This window comes from Volvox carteri (assembly GCF_000143455.1).
Source record: "Volvox carteri f. nagariensis unplaced genomic scaffold VOLCAscaffold_81, whole genome shotgun sequence".
In the NCBI taxonomy this organism is placed as follows: Eukaryota; Viridiplantae; Chlorophyta; class Chlorophyceae; order Chlamydomonadales; family Volvocaceae; genus Volvox; species Volvox carteri.
Genome location: NW_003307624.1, coordinates 356207 through 379891, shown reverse-complemented (window position 1 = coordinate 379891; position 23685 = coordinate 356207). Strand labels below are relative to the sequence as shown.

General features: G+C 57.9%; 3 protein-coding genes across 3 annotated transcripts in view; 2 read left to right on the top strand and 1 right to left on the bottom strand.

Moving 5' to 3' along the window:
- Positions 1–6004, bottom strand: part of VOLCADRAFT_119802 (uncharacterized protein) — a gene marked incomplete at both ends in the record, with an annotated part of 16691 nt that extends 10687 nt beyond the window's left edge. The window contains 6 exons of the mRNA XM_002957847.1: positions 279–367; positions 643–792; positions 862–979; positions 4479–4636; positions 5212–5277; positions 5759–6004. Of these exons, the coding sequence (XP_002957893.1) occupies positions 279–367; positions 643–792; positions 862–979; positions 4479–4636; positions 5212–5277; positions 5759–6004 (827 nt within the window). The remainder of the gene's footprint in view (positions 1–278; positions 368–642; positions 793–861; positions 980–4478; positions 4637–5211; positions 5278–5758) is intronic.
- A 174-nt stretch (positions 6005–6178) lies between these two features.
- On the top strand, positions 6179–6346 carry VOLCADRAFT_38012 (uncharacterized protein; the record flags this gene model as incomplete). The annotated part of the gene is made up of 1 exon (XM_002957874.1): positions 6179–6346. A coding segment is annotated over one exon (168 nt), but the record flags the coding sequence as incomplete, so codon positions are not given.
- Positions 6347–15808: 9462 nt separating this feature from the next.
- On the top strand, positions 15809–22301 carry VOLCADRAFT_99050 (uncharacterized protein; the record flags this gene model as incomplete). Its single annotated transcript, XM_002957873.1, has 10 exons — positions 15809–15845; positions 17227–17297; positions 17546–17655; positions 18736–18791; positions 18975–19067; positions 19156–19301; positions 19438–19606; positions 20669–20722; positions 20771–20932; positions 21859–22301. 10 exons carry the CDS (start codon positions 15809–15811, stop codon positions 22299–22301), a joined length of 1341 nt encoding a protein of 446 aa, XP_002957919.1.
- Between the last annotated feature and the right edge of the window lie 1384 nt (positions 22302–23685).

The window sequence follows — 23685 nt, the reverse complement described above, 5'->3', positions numbered from 1 at the left end:
GGTTGTCGCGGTCTTTGAACGTCGGATGTTGGCTTTTGGTTTTCCCTCCGGCCTCGCACATATTGCCGCATCCCTTCCTCCCCCCCCCCCGACCCCGCACCCGCTTCCCCCCAGTCCCGCCAGCATTTCAGTGAGGATAAGGAATTTCCCACCACCCATTCGAATAAAAGGAAGGCCAAATAAACTTGCGAACACAAGCGCGATAGCTAATACACCCATTGCTTTGCCCACTCGGGGTGGGCATCCGCTTCCGGTTCCGGTTCCGGAGCGGCACCTACTTGTCGATCCGCTCCAGAGCCGCCTGCAGCTTTACGATATGGCGGTGAGCTCGCTCTAGTAGGTCCATCCCCATACGCGTGGCCTCCACCTGCGGCGGGAAAGGGGATGGAGGGGAAGCAGCTCGCCGGAGGCAGCGTGTATGTGTGTGCGTGTGTGTGTGTGTGTGTGTGTGTGTGTGCACGTGCATGTATACACACAAGCCTGGGCTGTGCATCCTAACATGAGGTAAGCCTTCAGGTCACGAATTCAACGGGAAAGCGGTACCGTGTGGCGCTGTAACACTTAAGTTTGAATCTCAAGCTTTTTATTACGTCTATCGTTACTGCGTTCCCCGTTAGATTTTCGTGCAAGGCCCCGACCCACCTGTGACTGAACCATGGCACTCAGGGTCGCCTTCGCAGTTCGATGGCGTGACTCATATTCAGCTGTAATGTCCGCCAGGCGACTGAGATCCTCGGGGTGCTGAAGAAGCCTTAAGATCTCAGCTATTCCTTGCTCCTTTGCTGATAGCGCCTGAAACGGGAATCCAGATGTGATTGTGCAAAACAGCTGGAGTCGTAAATCAAAGAATTTTAGCCGTACCTGCTCCGCTAAATCTATTGCTTCCGTCATGATTGTATTATTTACAGACGCCAGCTCGGAGGTCCGGGAAGCCCCGGCCTCCGGCTGGCTGCCAAGCTTCCGGTCAATCCAAATTATGCTATGAAGGATGCGTGCAACGTTGAATATTGATGTCTACATAACAAATCGGGGTTTGACCATTCACATGGTACGGTTGATGTAACTGTCACTGTTATACATCTATACCGGTACCATTCATAATTCCGGCACCATTCATGATTCCTGTTTCGCGCTGGGCGGCTCATTAGCTTTCCTTTGAACCGTACAAGATCATCAAGCTTTTTACCAAAAAACCGTGACGGGTCGATGTGACTATCGGATTGACCGTTCATTATGCGCTCCAAGCCTGCTGCCTTTCTAAATGCGTTCCTGCAAACAAAAGGCAGCTTGTAAGCCGCGTACCCAACTCAACTATCTGTGTTTTATTGTGTAGCCGTTTCATGAGAAACCTGGAGTGGGAAAAGATGCTCGACATGGGCTGGACGGGGACTTGGCATATGTCCATGCATTATTCAAACATACCACAGGCACCTAACTGCAGGAGCCGCGGGATATGTACATGCCGCGGAGCCCGCGCAAAGACTTCTTGCACTACATGAAGCACATAGCACGCTTTGGATTTGTTCAACAATTACAAAACGCATGGTCTGCATAGTCATAGAACGACCTCACAAACAGCAGCCCCTTTTCCTCTCAACACACATGAAGCCCCATCCGAACTCCCTATAAAGCCCGCGCCCTCTTTCAGGAGCAGGCAATAACGTCCGGGGGGTTCGGGAGTGCAACGCAGCGTCGGTGTCAATTTACCCCCACACACCCACACCCACACCGACATACCCACAAACACAGCGACACTGTGCGACGAGGCCCCCGTCTACACGGCCACCCGGCCAAGACCCAGCCCCCTCCTGCGCGCAAATAAGTATATGCATGTGTCTCACGAACACCGGCGCGGGCAGACGACGCTCGCCGAGCAGCTCCATCTCTCGCTTCCTTGGTGCCAGGAGCAAAACACACGTGTCGTGCCTTCCCCCCCCCCGCCCCGTTACTTACCGCGCTGCGCCCGTGCTCTCTCCCTTCTCCTAGCACAGCGCGTCACGCGCGCACGTAGGCCCTTTTTGTCTCTCGGGGTTTGCCCACAAGCGCCTACGACGCGGCCAACTCGTTTATGCATCAGCCGTACCCACTATAGCATCAGCATCCACCATCATCGTCGTTAAGTTAGTAACTAAAGGAACGAAGCGATATTGAGTCTCTGCGATGAGGGAAAGCCTTAGCACCTTGCCTTCCCCCCTTTTTCCCCCCCCCTCCCTCCCCAGCGGGTTGGATCAATGCCTCGGGCACGAGGGAAAGCTCTAGTACTGTATCAAGCCTGGGCCTCCCCCACGTTTCGTCAGTAGTAGTCGACATACCCCAAGGCACATCCCTTCTCTTCCTTCGACGGGACGCAGCTAACAATAGTCAAGGAGGCGAAACACTATGTGGCACTGCTGGTACTCGTACTAATACTACTACTATACGCATTAAGCTCAGCACCAACGCAAACACAGAAAAAACACCATCGCAAACACACGCATACACGCACAAAACCATTTCCAGATGCGGGTGCTGCCGGTAAAGAAAGGTAAAATAGCGTCAAGTCGAAAGAGCTCAGCGGCGGCGGGAAAAGCGGCCGGGAACAAAATGTTGGTTTGGAAATCCTCCACGCGTGCCTGACAAACGCATACACATTGCACAAACGCTTTTCTCAAAGGGAAAAGATTCATCACCAACGTCATCACGCCTAAAACATTATGACGACGCAGACGCTGCAGGATCGCTGCAGTCGTCATCAGCCAACATCCATGAGCCGAATTTCTCACGAGGGCGATTGCGGCACACCCTCCCTCTGCGGGGCAGGCACAAAACTGATGGCGGTATCAATCAGGTCGAGTGCTCTACCCACGCAAGCCGCACCGGGTCTCAACAAGCACATACTTGCATACATACATACATACACACACGCCCCATCACACAACTCTGCTACGTGAGAAAACGCAGCGACTATAGAAATGCAAACAACGCGCGTCTTCTCATGTGAATTTGAATCTTTTTTGTCCTTTAAAATACTTTTTATGTGTTTGTATGGCAAGTGTGCGCACCTTGCTCTTCTCTCATGGCGAGAGGCGCCAGCCCATGCGACCATCATCTTATGGCAGAACAACACACACGGCGCGCGCGCGCACAGCACACTCAGGACGCGACCTTGATCGGTTGTGGCGAGAGTGTCCAAGCGTGGCGCAACCTGCAGATGCCCCACCACACGGCAGCCTCGTGCCCCATGCCCATCGCGTCTCCGAGCCAGCCAAACCACCAAACCACCAAACCACCGCCACGCAAGCCTGCTGCTAGGGCCCTCTAGCATCGCGACAGCGCAACTAAACACAAACCAGCCCGCCCGTCGAGCCCGCCTTACCCACAGCGCCGATACCCACCAACCTACCGCGTTGCCTCATCTGCAACTTGATGGCGCCATGGACGCCATCCGCCGCCACTGCTACCAGCACGTTACCAACATAGGCAGCAGTGCCCATCCTGTAGGCTTAAAAACGGAACCTCACCACCACCACCACCACCACCACCTCCCTTGGGCCTACAAGCTACGCTACGCCCCACGCTGCCCTCGCGCATTGCCCGGATAAGCAGTTGCTGCCCAGCAGTCTGGCGGTTGGCAGATCCAGATCCTGCTACCTCACACTTTGCAGCACACACACCAAAAGGGGGCCGTCGTCAGATGCAAAACGCAAAAGGGGCATACAGACCCCTACCTGGCGCTTAGCATCTTACACCCTTCTCGCCTGTGCCCCGGACCTAGTTCCCCCTCCCTGTATATATATTTTTTCTGATGTGCGCGCCTGGGCTTTATCTGTTTTAATAAATGGCGGCCAAATGCGGCCTTCCCATACCTCCCGCGTCGTCCGTCCTCTGGCACGTCAAAGCCGGGCTGGGGGAGCTGGGGGATCCCGCTTCGGAGGGAGCGTAGAGTACCTCGGTAGGATACCCCGGAGAGGGAGAGAGCGTCACAGAAAGCCACAAACACAAAGCCATATCTGCAAAAAAGAGCACTTTCATGAACACTTTCATGACCGCCGTGACCCCAATGCCCTGCTGAAGCGCACCGCCCCATCTGACAAACAGCTGTCAAACAGCCGTGTTTCCCCTCCTCCCCCCTTCCCTGGCCTGGCTCCCAAAAAACTTCGACGAACAACTCCCCCGAGACGTATCGCCACTCACGCATCGCATCATTATATTTAGTAATTCTTATTATACCAAAGCTCTGCTCCACCAGGTCTTTGGCACACCTCCTTTCCCCATGTCTTCGCCATGCTCTGCAATCTTTGGCCAATTCACCATCAGAGACATACCCCTTCTGTACTGTACTGTGTACTGTCTTCTCCGTCTCATATGTGCACATATACACACACACACACACACAAACACAAACACAAGCGCTCCGAACGACACGAAACAATGGAACTACGGCGCGCACATTAACAAGCGGCTGCGCAACGGCGGCTGGGAGACACATGCGCACCCACCTTTCCAGGGAAGCGGCAGCACAACACGACGAGGAGATGCCGCGGCCCGCTTGATCTGGATTACGTAGGTGCGTAGATGAGTAGACCTCATAAGATTTCACGGAACCGGGCCCCTGCGTTTCCTTAAGGACACGACGCGGGTTGCTGCTGCTGCTGACCTGCTGCAACAGAGGAGGTATCCCACGGACACCTCACACCTTAGCGCCATTCACCTTAGCCTCCACAGACTCGCAAGGATTACGCCCCGCATGCCACAGCCCCCAAGGGTTCGAGGACTTCGAGGGCGTACCAGCCCCAAGAGCTATATCTAGCTAGTATCCCCTGATACACCTCCTGAACAGGTTAGAAGTGCCAACACGGTTGACCTCGCCGCCGCCGCACGGCAGCTTGTCGCGTATTGGCTAATGGCCAACCCAGGCCCCTTAATAACCCCAGGTAGGCGCTCCTCCGCGGGGACCGGCCCTCCTTCCCCCCGTCCCTGCCTCTCTCTCCGTGGTAGGTCTAGCTGCGCGTTATCCGCGGCACCCGTGAAGGAAGGAAAGCGCGGAAAGTCTCAGTCCCACAAACGTCGCTCGCACAGATGTTGCCCGGCAGCTGCCGCAAAGTGCCTGTAGCTCCCTAGCGCGGCTCATGGTGTTTCCCATCCCGCCTCCTTAACCGTTCGATCGGTCGGTCGGTCGGTCCGTCAAGACCGGGCCCTGAAGAATTCGTAATCAGGCACCCGCAGGCGCACCTCCTCGGCCCCATGCTGCCCCAGCACCTTCAGCCCCAGGCCTCGGGCCAGCCGGTCAGCAGTCGCCTGCAGAGGGCATCGAGGGAGGGGTTGGGAAATGGAGCCGAGCCAAAACGAGACCAATGTCGTCATATGAGTAATGAGCCATCAACGGGAAAAGATCAACGGCTAGGGCGATCAGGGCGATCAGAGGGGAAACACACTGCGTTGAAAAGTCCGGATAGGCGAGCGGAGGAGAGCGGTGCAGCAGTAAGGAGTTAACACCTGCAGAGCATTTGAAGACTTTACAGATACACAACGGTGTGGTGGGGACGAAGTAATATCCCAAACACCGTCTATCAATGTTCCGCACAGATAAACTTTTGATGAGGGTGCTGATGAAAGGGCAAATGGAGCGCAGAACTCCACACAGTTGCAGAAACAGTGTCTTGCTGTAGCAAGACTGGAGCTATGTCATGCCATGTCATGCTAAGCCAACGCCGTGACTCACGGCGTCGGCGGGTCGATCCTCAGCTCGCACGCGCTTTGCCGCACAACAAACACTCACCTGGTAGGCCTGCAGCAATTGCTGATACCAGACGTCCGTGCCGGTAACCCGGCCCCCCCCGCCGCCGCCGCGGTGGTGCTGATGGTAGTGGTGTGGCCCGCGGGGAGAGTTCACCGAGGCTGCAGGCGCCGAAGCCGCGAGGGGGGGCGGCTGCGCCGCGCCATTATGCGCCCGCGCCACCGCCGACTCATCTAGGGGCTCCATCCAGCGCTCTCCCTGCATGTTGTACCAGTTCAACCCAACCACCTGTACAGGGCAGCGGACGGGCAGCGGTAAAAGGAGAGGAGGAGACGGGGGGAAGCAACGCGTTGTCTAGGCCCGCCCTTCATGGCGAGGCGGAAGCGAAAACGCGGTGGCGGCGAAAAAGCACATCAGCCCGGACATAGGCCATGAAAGTTGACAGGGGAGGGCCGGATAAAGCCCCCCCAAGCATCAGTGCCGCACACAGCATCAGTGCCGCACACAGCATCAGTGCCGCACACAGCATCAGTGCCGCACACAGCATCAGTGCCGCACACAGCATCAGTGCCGCACACAGCATCAGTGCCGCACACAGCATCAGTGCCGCACACAGCATCAGTGCCGCACACAGCATATCGGCAACAGCATGCAGTCGACAAATATCTGTCACAATAAGCGTCACACAATGCGGTGCTGACGTTTTGGGCGCTCGGGAAGCAGTACAGTCGGTTCCTCCCCCTCTTCCCCCTGCATAGCCCCTTTCGTTGGTTGTCCCCCGGTTGGTTGTCAGGGGGCCTTGCAGCCCCCTTGCAGCCCCCTTGGAGCCCAAGCGGGCTGTCCCGACCTCTGCCCCAGCCTATATGTCCTCCCCCCTTTTTTAATGAAGATTCGCTCTTGCAGGCAAAAGGCCATGGCTCGGTTCCTTATACCTACAGCCCTAGGACAGCAGCCCTTAGTCCTTCGCCCATGCACGGACCGCCCGCCAGCCCGGCCCTGCCTTCCGGGCCCACCTCATCCACATCTCCACCAGCGTGCCCGTGCACCGTTTCGAGTGTCTACACCCAAGATGCTCCGAAACCAAATACTATGATTTTCCCCATCCCGTGCTTAGTTCCCACCGGTAAAGAGAGCAGGTAGTAAGGGGCGACCTGGCCCATGGCCAGCCGCTCGTGCACGTTCCGCATTGACTCCACCAGCGGCGCAAACGAGTGGAAGGTCAGGAAGCGCGCATACAGGGGCGCGTCGGGAATGCGGTAGACTGGGTACCACGCCACCGCGAACCAGCTGGCGGGGTGCACGTCCAGCAACCGCATGTCGTAGAGCAGCCCCGTACCAGAGCTGTTGCCACCAGCCGCCTCAGCCTCAGGCGCCGCGGCCGCCGCACCACCGCCACCACCAGCACCAGCCGCCGCCGCCGGCTGAGGCGGCGCTGCTGGCGGCACTGGCTGCGGGAGCTTCTGCTGCCCGGCAGCGACGGGTTGATCAGCACCGGGCCCTGCCGGGTTCGGTTGCGTAGCAGTCGCGACGGCCGCGTCGCCCGAGGCCATCGGACCCTCCTCCGGATCTACACTCTTCGTCAAAGATGCAGCTCCCAACGGTGACGATGGCGCCGCCGCTGACGGGCTGCCATCACCGCTTGGCGCTCGCACCGCCTCCACCGCGCCGCCTCCCTGAGCTGCGGCTCTCGCCACCCCGGCAGGGTCATCAGCCTCGCCGACTTCGACCTCAGCCATACCTCCGCTGGCGGCTGACGTCTGCAGGGCCGTAGACTCGTCCGTAGTCACCGGCGAATCAGCCTCCTTGGCAGCTGCGGAAGGCGCCAACGGCGGCGGCGGCGGTGCAGGCGCAGGCGTAGCCGCTGTCGCCGTCGCCGGTGCTGCCGGTCGGCTTCCAGCCGCCGAAGCTCCTGCTGGTCCACATCCAGGTCCCGTGGATTTTCCGGCCGTCATCGTACTGGACAGAAGCTCGATCTGGTCGTATAGCGGCAGGCGGTTGAAGGGTAACTCCTGTTCAAAGTATTCAAACTTGAGGTGCATGTGCTTTGGCCAGCCCTGGTTGTCCTCCGAGACGTACAGTCGGTTGGTGCCTCCAACGTCGGAGGGCTGAGCCCGCGTGAAGATCTGAATGGCCGAGAGGTACGGCACAAAGTACGAGTTCGAGGCACCGCGGTGGCCACCCAGCGTGAAGACCTCCCTGCGTTCAAGGCGTTGACCACCACGTTTTTCGTCGCGTATCAGAAACCAGGAAAAGGAGTCAGGGGCCAGGGGCCAGGGGGAAAGGGGGAAGAGAGAGAGCAAGCGAAGAGACATGAGCCAGGTCACTCAATTTGGGTCCCGGCCGTTCAATTGATCCCCGTGCGCTTTACACGGTCCTGGACTCTTAAGGAAGGTACCCATGGCTTAAACAGGCAAAAAAAAACAGCGGCAGCCAAGAAGGAGGGCTGTGACGTACGTCAATGTCACGTACGCTGCACTTTGCACGACGTTGCTTTACGCCATAACAGCAATACCAGGGCAAGGCCTCAAGACCATGGTTGGGCGCACCTTCCGTACAGACTCGGCTCAAAGTAGAAGTTCCACAGATCACGGAGCCGCAGCTCCTGCAGTGCTTGCTGCGGCGGCTTGGCTGGGTCGATGGCGATGACGGGCTCAATCTGTGAGATGAAGCGGTCCAGATCACAGGAGCCCTTGGGGTCCGGCAAGGGCAGCGCATCGGGCGGCGGCACAGGGTCCGCGGGGTGTGAATGGCGCATGTGCCCGCCCCCGCCCCCGCCGCTGCCTCCATGCGGGCCCCGAGAAGATGGCCGGCTGCTGTCAGCAGAACCACCATCGTACCGGCTGCCGCCGCCGCCTCGGGGATAGCCATGGCCACCGCCGCCGCCATGCCGCGAGCCTCCTGCCGGGCCGCCGTACTGCCGATTCCCATACGCACCGCCTCCCTGCATCATAGCCGATTGCTGGCTGACGGCTGCATTGACACCGGTGCCGCTGCCAGAGCCACCGGTAGGCCCGTTGGACGAACCCCCCATTCCGCTGAAGCTGGTGCGCCCTCTGTAAGAGGATGTACGCCCGCTGCCGCCACCAGCGCCGCCTTCCCTTGGAGCCCCTATCTGCCCGCCGCCTCCCCCGCCTATATGCGAGCCCGCAAGCATGTTGCCCTGGCTCTGGACGCGGTGTTGGGGCCCCATGGGTCGCTCTACAAGTGGGGCCGCCACCGCTGTAGACGGCTCGCTCCGGACCGATGACGCGCTGCCTGAATCCCAACCAGACTGTCCCGCTGTGTCACTGCATTGCGTGCTTCCCTGAGCAGCCGCCGGACTAGGGGCGACGATGGGAGCAGGGTTAAGCGGCTGCACAGCCCCTCCCATCGAGCCCTGCTGCTGCTGCTGTGCCGCTGCTGCAGCCGCGGAGCTATCCGCATGTGCCGCCGCAGATAGCCCCATCGCGGGCTCCGTTGCCGCTGTAGATAGCATCGCTGCGGTGGGGGCAGGACAGGCCATGTACACCGCAACTGGCTCCCCAGTCGAGGAGGCAACGATGAACTGTGGCTCCCCCTGGAGGAATTGCACGTGCGCAAGCCCCTGCGCGAACAATTGTTGTTGTTGCTGCTGCTGCTGTAGCTGCGCCTCGTGCTGTGCCTGCTGGGCTGCTGCCACCTGCTGGTGTTGCTGTGCCTGCTGATGCGCAGCAACTGCAGCGTGGTGCATTAGCTGCTGCTGGAAGAACTGTTGCATCAGCAGCTGCTGCTGCTGTGTCTGCTGTGCCTGCTGCTGCTGCTGCTGCTGCTGTGACAGCCCGAAAACGCCCATCCCCGATTGCAAGTGCTGCCCTAGAAGCGGGGAGCCTTGGTGCTGGAGCTGCAACGTCCCGTTTTGCTGCGCTAGCACCAGATTTTGCAGCGTTGCTGCCAGCAAAGGGTACGGCTGTACAGCAGGCTGCGCATGCAAAGGCTGTGAACCAGGGGGCGGCGTCCCCGACCCAGATCCGCCTTGCCCTTGTGCATAAGCGCCCAGGGCCGGCAGTAGCTGCTGGACCCACTGCGCAGGGTCGACGGATACCTCGCCGTTCCGCAGCTTTCCGTTTGGCAACGCACCATGGCCATGTGCCCCATGGTGAGGAGGTGCGTGAGCCAAGTGCAACATGTGGGAGGGTACGGCAGCTGCACCCAAGGGGTGCGTGTGCGTTTGTTGTTGTTGCTGCTGCTGCTGTTGCTGCTGCTGTTGTTGCTCCGCGCTGTGTGCTGCGCCCACCTTTGTGTAGGGCTGCTGCGGCCAGGTGGTACCATTGGGATAAGGCCGCTGTTGTTGTTGTTGTTGCTGCTGCTGTTGCGAGGATGCCGGCACTGGCGGTGGCGGCGGCGGTTGTAATGCAGCCAGCGATGCGTTGAAAGCAGCTTGAGACAACGGTACCGGCTGGGCAACGGGAACGCAGCTACCACCCGACGCGCCGCCGTCCGGTGTAGGACCCATCACCGCCTTCCGCACTAGCCCAACAGCGTGTGACGTTGCTTTCCCTGCAGCTACCATTGCCGCCGCCTTCCCCGAGTGAACTGGAGTTACTGGCGTGCACTCCACTATCTCTGCTGCATCAGCTTCAGACCTCGGACGACTCGTCGGTGCGACACCGAATGCCTCTCCTCTCCCATCGATATCCTCCGTGAACACTGTGGACGGCTCGGGTGCCTTATCACAGCCCGTTGCACGTGCTAGACTCTCAGCTGCTTGGCTGTACTCGTTCTGCTCGGCTATCCCCTGTGCTGAGCTTTCCCACCGACTACAACATCGGCTTACACACGAGCGTGCCTCAGCGACTGCATCGTCGCCTTCGGTCCTAGGAACGCCCCCGCTGGTCGCATTGACCCTGGCGCTGCAGGTACGCTGAGCTTGCGCTGCGTGAGCAGAGTCCGTCGACTGCAGATGAACAATACTGGGCTGCGACGACACACACTCCTCTCCCCCGCAGGTGAGCCTTGTACAGTTAGGTATCAACTTGATAGTCGGCTTCGACTCCGCCACGCCATTCTGCGCCTCGTCGGCCGCATCCGAGCTCATGTCTGCGGTGTCCATGGTTGTACTCCTGCTGCTCGCATCCTGCAGTGACGCGGCCGCGTCGCGATCACCGTAGTGGCTGCTGGAGGCAATCACTGGCTGCTGGGTTATTTCCATCCCGTTCGTCCCCGCTTCAGCTACCCCCGCGCCTCGCACCTCCTTTTGTTTACGATTGTTGTTTAGGGGGTTCACGCCCGGGGATCCTTCCTGCCCGCGCTCCCACACCTCCTGTCCTCCTCCCGGTTCCCCTTGGTCGCCACCACCACCACCACCACCACCGCCGCCGCCGCCGCTGCTGGCCCTGTCACCAGTCCCGGTACCCGCCGTTCCCTGTCCGTTGCTTGGATGGCAGTGCGGTGCGCCCTCTTCCTCTCTGCGGCCGATACTGCCGCCATGGGGATCCCCCGTGCCACAGCCGGCTGCGCGCATGGACGGCGGGGGTGCTGCTGCCCCTCTCCGACAACTCTCAGCAACTCCCCCTGCGCGCGGGACGCACACACACCGAGACCGGACCGGAACGGACATCTTTCTCAGCCAACCCAAATCAAAAGCCACAATCAAAAATGCCGACAACGCAAGCCATACAGGCAGGGCAGGGGTTCCAATGCGATGTGCAATGTGCAATGGCTTGGTTCAGATCATCCAACCGTCGCAAACCCTAATGGCCGTCCACCTTCCACCGTCAGGCTTCGTGACCCGTACCCGAGCTCGCCAGCGATGCGAGAGACGGTGACAAGCCGGCATCAGGCTTGGTTCGGGTGTCGTTGACTGGTGTGACGGAGCCGATGCACTCGACGTCCGCGTCAGACGCATAGCTTCCCGCCGGCGATGGTGACGACGATCCAGCTTCTGGCTGCTGCGCCTGCGGCAGCCTGTCGTCTGCAGGCTGCTTTACACTTTCCCCTGTACTTTGCCGTCCGGAGTGCCCTTGCGGCACTGGCTGGGGCAATGCGCTGGCCATATCTACCACAAGCCCCGCCGACGCGCCAACGCTGGAGCTGCTAACGGTGACCTCTGCACTGGTGTCGCCGATCGGGCCTCCCTTGTCATCAACCGGTGCCTTCCGGATCACCAGCAGCTTCAGAATGATGCGCTGCAGCCAAGGAAGCTCTGCCGCGGTGTTAAACGTCAAGGACAACGACGACGCCTCCCACTCCGGCCCTGCACACAAGCACAACCGTCCAACAGCTGATTTTCCTGTCTGTTAAAGTCCAGTCCATTTCTCAGCAGACGCAAACTTCTTGTGCCAACGACAAAGGCCAAGCGAGAAGAGCGGCCCAACGACTTTTAGAGAAACAAGCCTGGCAATCCCATGAATACCTGTATCAATTGTGTATTCCGCGTCACTGCGCGCAAGCAGGTGGCGGTTCGGGCTGTCCTTGCCCTCACCCTCGGTGAAGAGCTTTTGCTGAGTGCGTATGTAATCAAGCCTCTGCTGGTGCTGATTCACGGCCGCAGCCGTCTTGCTGCCAGACCACTCGTGACGACCGGGTAAGGCAACGGCGCCGCCCGGCCAACCGGTGACGATCGCGCGGATGGAGAACACTGACGTGTTGCAATAGCGCGAATCCAGAGGTATCCTCAAATGCTGCACCGCTTCCTGCTTCCGCTCCAAAGATGCCGGCTGCCAGTAATCAAAAATGAGGGACACAAGCGAAACCGGCGCAAGTTCTCCCGGCGAATCCACTAAGACCCTTGGTTTAACCAGCCGGCCAACCGCACGCGTATCCTGATAGATAATGGCCTGAGTAACAACAGAAGGGTATGTGTTACAGGCACGGCCACAAGTCGAACGCCACACAAAGGAACCTGCGCGGAACTCCATACCTGCGTAGCTTGTAGCTCCGCACAGAATGGGTCCTGCCCGCTATAGGGTGTAACTGTAGATGAGGAAAGGCCAAAGACCAAACGCTGTTGCTCTAGTGGGACAGCGGATACCGGTCGAAGGGTCTCGTGTTCCCCAGGGCTACAAAGGACCTGGATAACACAGAAGACACGTTTACTGCAATGTTCTTCTCGCTGAAGCTCCGTGGGCAAGGGAACAGCTACAGTACCTCGGTCACCAGGCCTCGTGAGCGTTTGGGATATGAAGCCATGCCTTGTGCATTTTCGTAATTTGCGTATGTAACGATTGTGCGGAAAAAACATATATTGCGGGGTCAGCGTTTGTGTGTGGGCTATAGGTGTGTCCTTTGATGCAGCGATCTAGAATCATGACGCCGCGCTGCACAAATGCACTTATAATATCATTCCTTATAGTACATACCTGCCCTATTTAGCAACCTCCCTGCAAGAAACAGAGAGGGAACTTATTGAGACGTAGCATGGCGAAAGCTCAACACGTTGCACGATGCCTTAACGGTATTAAGATGACATTTTGGAAAGCCTTCGGTCCATGGATAATTGGTGAAACTTTAGCGGCGGTATGCCGCGGCCGCATAGGTAAATAGCGTCGTCATAGCACGGGTTTTGAGATTGCGGACCCTGGACCGCAGCACGGCTGACGGTCAATGTCAGACCACAAAGAAACTCACGCCATGGCTTGCGATGGGCCCAGACGCTGGGGAGAGTCTTTCGGTCCTGCGTGTGTCGGAATGGATGGCCGCCTTGGCACGCGGACGGGCAACGCCAACCATTAATAAACGGGACCAAGGACATGGTGTGCTCATGAGCATTGCCCTTTCGGGTCAACCTCGAACCCACCGTTACTGCCTTTCGAGTCAACCGCTTACACGTAAGCGGACCCCGCGAGCGCGTCATCACTCTCGCTCATGCACCGTGGATTTCCCCCCCCATAGCTTTAGCACTCGCTCAACCCTTTACCGACCATGCCAACGCGCATTTTACTGGGTGGACGTCTTTATGCCACTGCAGTGGAGCAGCTATTTGAACAGAAATTTTGCTCATGCCTCTCGCCGCCTCGCGGCATCCGTGATCCCATCGTCAGTTCTCCAGCTGCGCACTCCGTCATATCTCCAGATCGACCCCTTCGTTGCGGCAGTCTGGCAACCTTTAAATCTTAAGATGGACAACGGCGACAGCGGCATCTCTTTTATCCGCCGCGACATGTCCGTGGGCAAACCGCGGGCATTGCGCCAGGTCTCAGGTCCCAAGCCGAGTTGTGAAGGGAACGGCCGGCGCCTTGGCAACTACGCTATGGCGAAAAAAGCAATCTGGTTGAGGGGGGAAAGGAGAGGATAAAGAGTACGGCAGATTCAGTTAACACCAAGAAGAAGACTTCCTACCTCATAAGCCATACATTACTTTATTCGGGAAGAAACAGGGATTAAAAGAACGGCAAGGGGCGGCAATTCCCCCCTTGCGGTCGAAATACCCCCCTCGGGGGTTCCCCCTTCGAGGGCCTAATGCCCCCGCGCGCCCCCCACCGCGCGCGCGCACACGCCGCTTTCCCCACTGTTCACAGTTTCCTCCTCCACCCCGCGTCCACCGCTGAAGCATCCCCCTAGTCCATCATCCACAACTCCACGTCTCCCAACAAAGCACTCCGCGCATGGAGGCGTAGCGCCCAGGCGTCCTAGCGCCACCACATCGGGCGACCCAAATGATCCAGGGGGAGCTGAAGGCGCGGGGTCCGATTTGCGGGTGCATGGCTTGCGCGGTGTGTGATTAATCGCGGTGGGGGTAGTGGACCAGGGGGGTAGGGGGTTCTGCCGAGGGGTAGCCTAGGCCCGATCGAAAGGGGACCCCGTGACCCTGCCGGGGAAGGAAAGGGGAAGCTGGGAAGGCTGGGATGGGGGGGGGGAGAAAGGGAGAAAGACACGCTCTCAGCTCCCACGAAGGTACGGAGATGGAGGATTGGTTTCGGGGCTGGATTGATTTCCAGCTGGCTGGGAAACTCATGTTGTGTGGCTGGGTGTTCATGTTTCCCATCCCCTTCCTCTCTGTTTCTCTCTCTCTCTCTCTCTCTCTTCAGTTTCTTCACGTCTTCCTTCCTGCGCAGACCGGGATCCGGGGTTACGTCTCTACGGCCCCTCTTCCACGCAACAATGCCACTGCCGTACGCCATTGCAGCCGCCGTACACCACTGCAACCGCTGTCTTCCAGCAACAATGCCATTGCCACGCGGCGCACAACTCCTTCCTTCGGTGTTCCGTGGCGCAACACGCCGAGGCTGAAATTAACCAACTCTGTACGATGCATCATTTTACATATTGTGGCGCGCAGACACACATCATTGGCGCACTTTCCCATGAGCTGAAGCGCTACAGCACATCGCCAAGTCTCCTTTACTTTTACCATTAACTCTGCTACGATGGTTTTGCGGTGCTGCTGGACGTGCTGGGGCGGGATTCCGGGTTGGGTCTTTGTCGCGGAGCATTTGGGTTCGAGGTGGGGTTGGGGTTGCGCCGTTACGTTAAGAGAGCAGACTTTGTCCTAGGAACGCGGAGAAATTCGACCATAGGAGGATGAATAGATAATTTAGCCAAACGGACTACCACGGGCTTTTAGCGCCTGCTGGTGTGTAATGGTGGCGATAGTGATGGATTCGGAGCAAGGAGGTAATGGGTTGGGGCTTGATCCTAAGTTTGACAACCGGTTCAGAGGTCTAATGTTTTAGCTGCAATTTTTCGCTGCATCTCTTTCCCCACGGCTTCCACCCAGCAATCAACAGTCTTGAAAGTGCGCAGCGCCGACGCATAACATCTCACATTTTCCCGCGCACCAGCTTGCAACGCGTTTCCTTGGGTTATTTTGTTTGGTAAGGATTTCTAGTTCGTGGCCTATTTCTGACGTATTGCCGTGCGCGGTTGCGTTTGTGGTAGCCGCTTGCTTCGGATCAACTGCACTGCGATTGCGAGGTAACCCACGACAAAACCGCAAGCGGCTGATGGGTTGGTTTATAACAAACAGAGAGCTTTCATGACATTGATTTCTTTTTCCGAATTGCAAGAAAGGCGGATGAGGTTTTCCGAACCGTTGGGTCGAGTAGCCCGTAGATTTCACTGCACAACTGCGTTTATGTGGAAGGCGGGCCGGCGCAGGCGCCTTGCAACCCTGCACAACGTATTCGCAGAACCTGTATGCACCGCCCATTCCGGTCTCTTGCGCAGGTTAGCGGTAAGCGGCGGTGTCCGTCGGGCCGTTTCCCGCACAAAAGCAAAGAAAGTGCACAAATCCACTCGCGCGCGGCGTTTCATCGTCCAAGCGCGACGTTTCGTTTTGTCTCTACCGTTTACGCCTTGTCAAATGGCAAGTTCGGCGCTAACTGTTTGAATTTTGAACGTCTTTGAGTTGCAACTAACCGACACCCTAGACGAGCACACAGCCATCGCACCCCTGTGTGTCACTTCCCATCTGAATAAGAGAAAAACCTCGCACGGCAACAAAGCATCGCAGCCCTGTTAGATCGCTCTCTTACGCCTCCTTCAAATTTTGAAATGAGCGGTGTTCTTTCTTCCCTACCCCGTCCGCCTTCGCAAACGCCGTCCCCTGGCGCGATTTGAATATTTCGTCAATTCCCCCAACTTTCGCCTCCCGCCATCTCTTCCCGTCTTCCTTAAAGCCACGTACTGTAATAGCTGAAACAGCATCGAGCTTGCTGCCGTTTCTTGCAAAGCACGTTGGCTGCACATGCACTTGGATGTGCACCGGATCAAGAAACCAGACCGGTTTCTGGACAGACAGACAGACAGACAGACATACGGGGGTTGTTTGGGGCATGGGGTCCGGGAAGGGGTGGAGTGCCGTACACCACAGACGCTGCATAATGTGCAGATTGACCAGCGTCTGCATGTTGTGAGCCGTGGGAGGTCATGGTCGTACAGGCCGCGGGAGGTCATGGTCGTACAGGCCGCGGGAGGTCATGGTCGTACAGGCCGGGGGAGGTCATGGTCGCACAGGTTGGAAAAGTCGCATGCTGACAATTTTACAATAAGACACGGTAGCCCAGTAATAAAGTAGAGAGGAGGAATTAGCTGAATTTGTGAAGGTGTAGATGGGAGGGAAGATGTGTATGTGTGTATGTATGTATGGATGTATGTATGTATATATGTCAAGGTTACTAGTATGTGACCGGGGCTAAGAGCGGGCCTAAGACGGAAAGACCGCCTAAGCTCTTTCCCGCGGACGGGAGAGGGGCGTGAGGGGGGGCCTCTGTCCCCTCCTCCTAAGCAGCCGAGAGCCGCAGGTCCGCTAGCTCCGCTCTTCCCCCCGGGGGGGAAATTGGGGGGATGGAAGGCGTAAAATAAAACCCGTCATCCCGTCAAGGTTTTCACCGTGATTGGCAGTCAAAGCACTTTGGCAGGTGCACGGCCACGAAACTTGATTAGGGACCCGCCGGGGGACCGCCGTAACGGCACCATCGAGATCATTGAATCGTCGGCGCGACGGCGGCGGCGTGAAAAATACATACATACATACATACATACATACATACATACATACATACATACATACATACATACATACACACGCGCATATGCCGCTTCTTTCGGAGCAGAGCTTGCAACAGATACACAAATTAGCTGTGACAGGCGGACGGTCACACAAAATCACAAATCACCAGTGCAGGTGCGGTGCGCAACCACCGCCATCACCCCCCCACTCTGATGACCGGTCTAGCTGCGCACATAAACGCCGTAAACCAAGATGTTGTACAAGTCATCGTAAGTCAAATTGTGGTACAGACCGCCCCACGACGCGCCGTACATTACACAAAAATACACAAAAACACGCATATATCACACCCCACAGCCACATCTCTCACAGCGCGGCCCCCCCAACCCCCTACCCCACCCCACTCTCCGAAACCCTTGCAGGACATTCTTGTCCCTCTCTCGCCTGGTACGATGTACGACTATGTACGACAACTGTTTCCCTCTCCTCTTCATTCTAGCAGTCTCGAAAGCAAACATACGTACATACGCAGGTACATACAAACAAGGTTGCCAACGCGATCAGAATTTCTTTCCTTTTGCCAAGAAGGAAGGTTTTTGGTTTCTGCCAAAACCAAACGGTCGTGTGTGTGCGTTTGTGTGTGTGTGTGTGTTTTGCTCAATACGCGGTATCCTTCGAAAAACAGACGCCTCAACACGTGAGGTGATTTGGGTCGCGGTACCTTGCGCAACTGATTACGGCTCCTCAGCTCGTACCGTGTACGCGGCCCAACACCTTCCGTGAAGCCGAGTCCGCCGCATGGCCATGGTCACTAGGTATCCCACGGCGGTATCGGTACTTCCACCCAGTCAGTCAGTCAGTCAGTCAGTCAAATGCAGTTGAAAGGGGAAAGTAACGCACAGAAGACAAGACACGGACGCAGGAGAGATGAACACACACACACACATACATACACACATGTGGAGAAAAGTACGAACACACGAATACAGAAAAGACCCTTGCGCATCGAGCCAGCTTCAAAAATGAATTAATATTTTCCTTCGAAGAGCGAAAAACGGATCAAGTAATGTCGTATCCAGGACAGCTGTCGACATGCGAGTGTACGACGCACCCGCGGACGGACGCGATCCCACCGCTTTCCCCACCATACATACATACACACAAAAAAAGCAAAAGACACTCCTCTCTCCTTTACCCCGCGCTCCTTTACCCCGCTCTACTTCATATTTTGCTTCATTAAACTTTCTTCACTCCAACTCTTCACGATGCCATCGCTCTTCCACACACATACACACACATATACCTACATACCTACATACATGCAAATGTACATGCGCGCGCGTCGGCCGAAGTTTCCGGGCTTCCCGAAACCTTCAAGGGGACGTACAGGCCTCAGGCCGCCTGAGCTTCATCTTGCCGTACCATACCGCATACACACACACGCGCGCACTCACACACACCACGCACACACACTCTCCTCAAAGCCATCTTCCAATCTCCCGGATCGTTTCACATCCCCCCCCCGCGGGAATCCCCGCAACGGCATCCAGCCTGCTAACCTGCTGCCCCACCTTGCCCCGCTCACGCACTCACCACGGCGCGTCATCGCCAGCCCTCTGTCACTCGAGTACGGCAGCACGGCAATGTACAGCACCCTGTACGGGTCCGGTGCGACAGATAGCGAACACCGAAGGATTCCCATTTCCATTCCCTACACACGTCTAACTCTGCCGTACTTCTTCCCTTGACTAAGATAAACCAGGAAGGTTTAAAAGCTTTTTGCTTTCTTGGAAGCTTTCCATCCCTTTTTCCCCCTTGGAACAAACACAGCCGTACTTCTCCCCCTGCCAGGTCGGACCGAGAGGGAAAAACGACACAGGACAGAAGAAAGAAAAGCGAAGATTGCTACCATTCGATTTGCGAGCATGTACGACACGGTAACGAGTAAGTGCCAACATCGTATATTCCAGCACATTCCCGTACACTCCAACAATCTGCAAGGCACGACATGCTTCATTACACCCTTCCAGAGGCCCTAAGTTACGTTTCCAGATGAAATCGGCATCCCCCACATGTACACCTCAGAAAAGAAAAGGCGAGAACGCATGGACAGACCCGCGGGTCGGTGTACTCAAACCGAACTCCAAGAAATCGGCTAAATCGATAGGGGCGGGAAGGGTAAAGCACAGCACGAAGGACGAATACATACATACATACCTTCTACTACTACTCCCTCACTCACCTCGCCGGACAGAGCCCAACAGAGCCATACAGTCTCACTCACTCCGCCACTTCAGCCACTCCGCCACTTCAGCGCCCGCCCTTATCTCGCTTCCTCGCCCCTTCCGTCGTCGTCATCATCATCATCATCATCATCACCATCATCACCATCACCATCACCACCACTACCATCACAACCATCATCATCATCATCATCATCGTTATGATTATGAACAGCATCTTCGCCCCTCGCACCCGACCAGGTGCGGAGCAACACCGTCATGGCCCGCTCATTTCTTCTTCTCCTCCTCCTCCTCCTCACCACCACCACCACCACTCGCCCTGCAACCTTTGCATCTGTATACATGTACACCAAAGGAGAGTACTATACAGCCCAGCACTGCACTCTTCATAATAGACGGCAATGCCATATTGTACTGCACTCGTACTGTACTGCACTCCGTCACACTCAAGAAGCCCGCACATGAATCTACTGGATATATGTACACACACACCACAACACACAAAACACACACCAGCACATTATGGAGGCTGCGGGGGGGGGGAGAGTGTACGGCACCCTTGCCACAGCCCCACACTCACTGTTGTACATCCTACAAGCACACATACACACACACATACACACTTGCACCTCTTTCAACACCACACTCGGTTCACTCCTCTCTTCGCCCCCTCCGGTGTATTGTCCAGTGTCATTCAGCCCTCAAAAGCACTCAACTCGCCCTCGAAACGCCGTCGAAAAACCATTTTTAGCCATATTCTGCTTTGCCGTACAGTCGTATATATTAGTCAGCAAGTTGAATTGGCCTGCCAATTCGTCGCTGTCTGTACGTCTGCATGTAGTACCGTAGAACCGTCGGTAAGCGTTTTCTCGCCACCAGGCTCTCCCAAGTCAGCAAAACCCCCCGGGGGGCTCCGAAGTCCAATGTCACTTAACGTGATCATTCATCATCACGCCTGTAGCGTTAGAGTGCCGTACACTCGCAGTACGCCTCCCGCCGTCAGCGCGCTGCCGCTCTCCCACCAAGTGGACTCCAAACCGCTCAAACTACTCCAAAACTCCCAACGACCACAACCACCAACCGACTTCGAGACCCTCCCACTGCTACTGCGAACGGCCTTATTCGACCCTGCCTCCGCTGCTACTGCCGCCCCCAACCCCCCACCCGGCATCAATAGACACGGTGTTTGTACGACCTGCCAGGCGGGGCGCCCGGCAGCGTCTAGGAGCCCGACAGTGCAGCTGGCGATGTGAAGCGCCTGGCCACCTTCCCCTCCGCCGCCGCCGCCGCCGCCTCCCGCAGACTGTAATAACCGCGGCGGCTGTCGTATACCGCCGCTGACGTTGCTGCCCGGCGGTCCGTCCTCCTCCTCCTCCTCCGTCGCCGCCGCCGTCGCCGCCCCAGTTGTGGTGGCCGTGCACACAAGACCGAGCTGCAGCTGCAGCCGACCCGCCGCTGTAGCTGTGCGACTGCTACTGCCGTTGGGAAAAGACCCGGCAGCGGCTGCGGCAGTAGCGCAAGAAGAGGGGGAAGAGGAGGAGGAGGAGGGGGGAGGCACGGGGACCGGTACGCGGGCAGGTCCTCCGCTAGCACCCCCGGCGGCGGCGCCGCCGGGCGCCGCCGCCGCCGCCGCTACATTGGCGGGTACGAACCGAGTGCCCAGGTACCAGCAGTAGCCTCCCAGGAACACGGGGGAGCTCAACAGCGGGCTGGAGGCGGTTTCGGAGCCAAATTGAGGTCCGCCGACACCTGTACGGCATGCCATTGTCGTACCGTAAACAATACGTACCGTACAGTACAGTTGTGTTGATAAGTTGGGACGGCAAGAGTGTAGGGTTGCGAAGCGGGGGGTGCGAGTGGAGAACACATGCAACACATGCCGTACAGCGCCCCGTGTTAATGTTTGATCGTTGATGCGTTTTCTCCTTTCGAGATCTTGTTTTTGATTTCAGTGAACTAAAGAGCACCTACTTAGTAACGCCGAGTGGAGAGGATGATCTACATTCTAAGGATTGTCAAATAGTCATAATGGGAAGGGGGAGCAGTACAGGGGAGTGCCGTACAACCCATCTGGGCACTCAACACACATCTTCCCCAGTTAAGACATCCCCTTACACACATACATACATAGATACACCCCCTATACACACACACACACCATGTCTCCCCGTCCCCCGGCAGACACCAAAATATGACATGACACCCAACCCCTCTTCGCGTTCCTCCCACGTGCCCTTGTCGGCAGGGGCGCTTTCGGCCACATCCTCCATTCCAGTTATTGTATCCATTCTTCTTCTCATGTCGTGCATTCCCACCTGTTAGGTGAAGTCGTACGTCTCGTACATCACGAACCCATTCGATACGTCGGGACGTGGTGTACGGCAATCGGCGCGGAAGCCGGGGAAGGGGAATGGCTGAAATCGCCGCAGTTACCAGCTTTTCCGCCGTCGGCGGCGGCGCCGCCAGCCCTCTACACCCCGACCCGACATCAGCCTGCACCGCCACCGGCGCCGCCGTGGGATCGGCCGGCGCCGTCGGCGCCGCTGCAGCCATCGCCGCGGCGGCAGCACAGCCTCCGCTGACGGCAGCGGCGCTATCCAGCGGTGTGCGAGCGGTGGTGCTACTGCCGCTACCGCTGCTGCAGGCCCTGATGCTGCTGCTACAGCCTCCCGCCTTTTGGAACCCAATGACGCTAACGCTGTCCACAACCTCGCGGCTGGACGGGCTAGCAGCAGCGGCAGTAGCGGCGGCGGCGGCGGCACCGCTGCCGGCGCGGCTGAGAACCACCGAAGGTGACGCTTCGCCCGGCGTCAAGGCCGCCGCCGCCGCCATCATGCCGCCGCCGCCGCTACTGCTGCTACCGCCATCACCCCCGCTTTCGAGAGAACTTGTACGGGACAAGGATGACGTGTACAAACCCGTATTCTCGCAATAGCACCGCTGCAGCTGCGGTGCTGGCGGCTGTAGCAGCGGCGAATGTACGACAGACGGCGACACGGATAGCTCCTCCGGCGACTGAGCCACGGTTGCCGTACATCCTGGGCGAGTGGGGGCGGGGCTCCCGGTTGAAGATCGGCCTCCGACGGGGGGAGAGCTAGCGGCGGCGGCGGCGGCGGCGGCAGCAGCTGACGCCTCCGCCAGCAGCGTGTGGTGGAGCCTGAGGAGGAGGTGGGGGTGGTCCCGGAGCGGGTTTCAGAGGTTTTGGATTGACGGGCGGAGAACTGCCGATAAATCGGTGGGTGAGAGGGTGACGGTGTGTATGTGTGTGTGAGAGAGAGAGAGAGACGATAAGGGCGTAAGCACGGGACTGTGGAAACATGTGATCAAAAATGGCAGTGCCGTATATGCCGTACATACACACTTGCTATCATCCTCATCGTCACGAGTACGGACGAATGCGCGCGTCAAAGAGAACCTCCCCCTCACACACCTCATACACACCCATACACACACTCACACGCAGACTGGAAGAGTGTACGGCGGCAAGTTGCCCGTCCGCGATCCCGTCACCCGGTCACCGCCACGAACCCATAGCCCGCCTTCACCCCCCCACCCCCACCACCCACCCCAGGTGTCGTAGCCCCGGAAGCCAAGGCGCCACCGTTGTACGATAATGGTGAGTCAGATCGCCGTACCGCACCAGCTGAAGTAACGCCTCAACCTCCGGCGGCCCCACTTCATAAGGCCCCCCTCCACCTCCCCTTCCACCTCCACCTCCACCTCCCCCTCCATGCCCCGCGACCCCTCCCGCGGCATTGTTTGGGTGTTGACGCGTCTCCTGCTCGTCATGCCGTAACCCGGAAGTACGGCAGCTACCGTACGCTAGAGGTTCCGTGCCGTCGGCGTCGTCGTGCGTTACGGCGGCGGCGGCGGCTCCGTTGTAACGTCCGCAAGTATCGCAACCGTTGCAACTACCACCACATTCGGCAGTTGCTGCTACTGCGGCGGCTGCCGAGGCACTGCTGACACCGCTGCCAGTGTTGGTGTTGCTACTGCTGCAGCCGCAACCGCCGCAGCTGCTACAGCCTCGGCCGATATTGGGGCAGTTATGCTGCAGCCACGCGGACAGCAGTGCAAGTACGACATTTTCCGAGGTCACCTGAAAAAGAAAGAAGACGAAAGGAAATAGGGGAGCAGGGTAAAGGGGCGGTGTGTGTGTGTATGTGTGTGTGTATTGGGGCATGTGGACGAGGCGGGAAGTAGCGGGGGCCAGGGATGGGGGCGTGGAAAGGCGGGGGGTGCGTGTGGACGAAAGGACGCTGGGAAGGAAGCCCACATCATCACCGAAGCGCAACAAATACGCAATACACACATACATA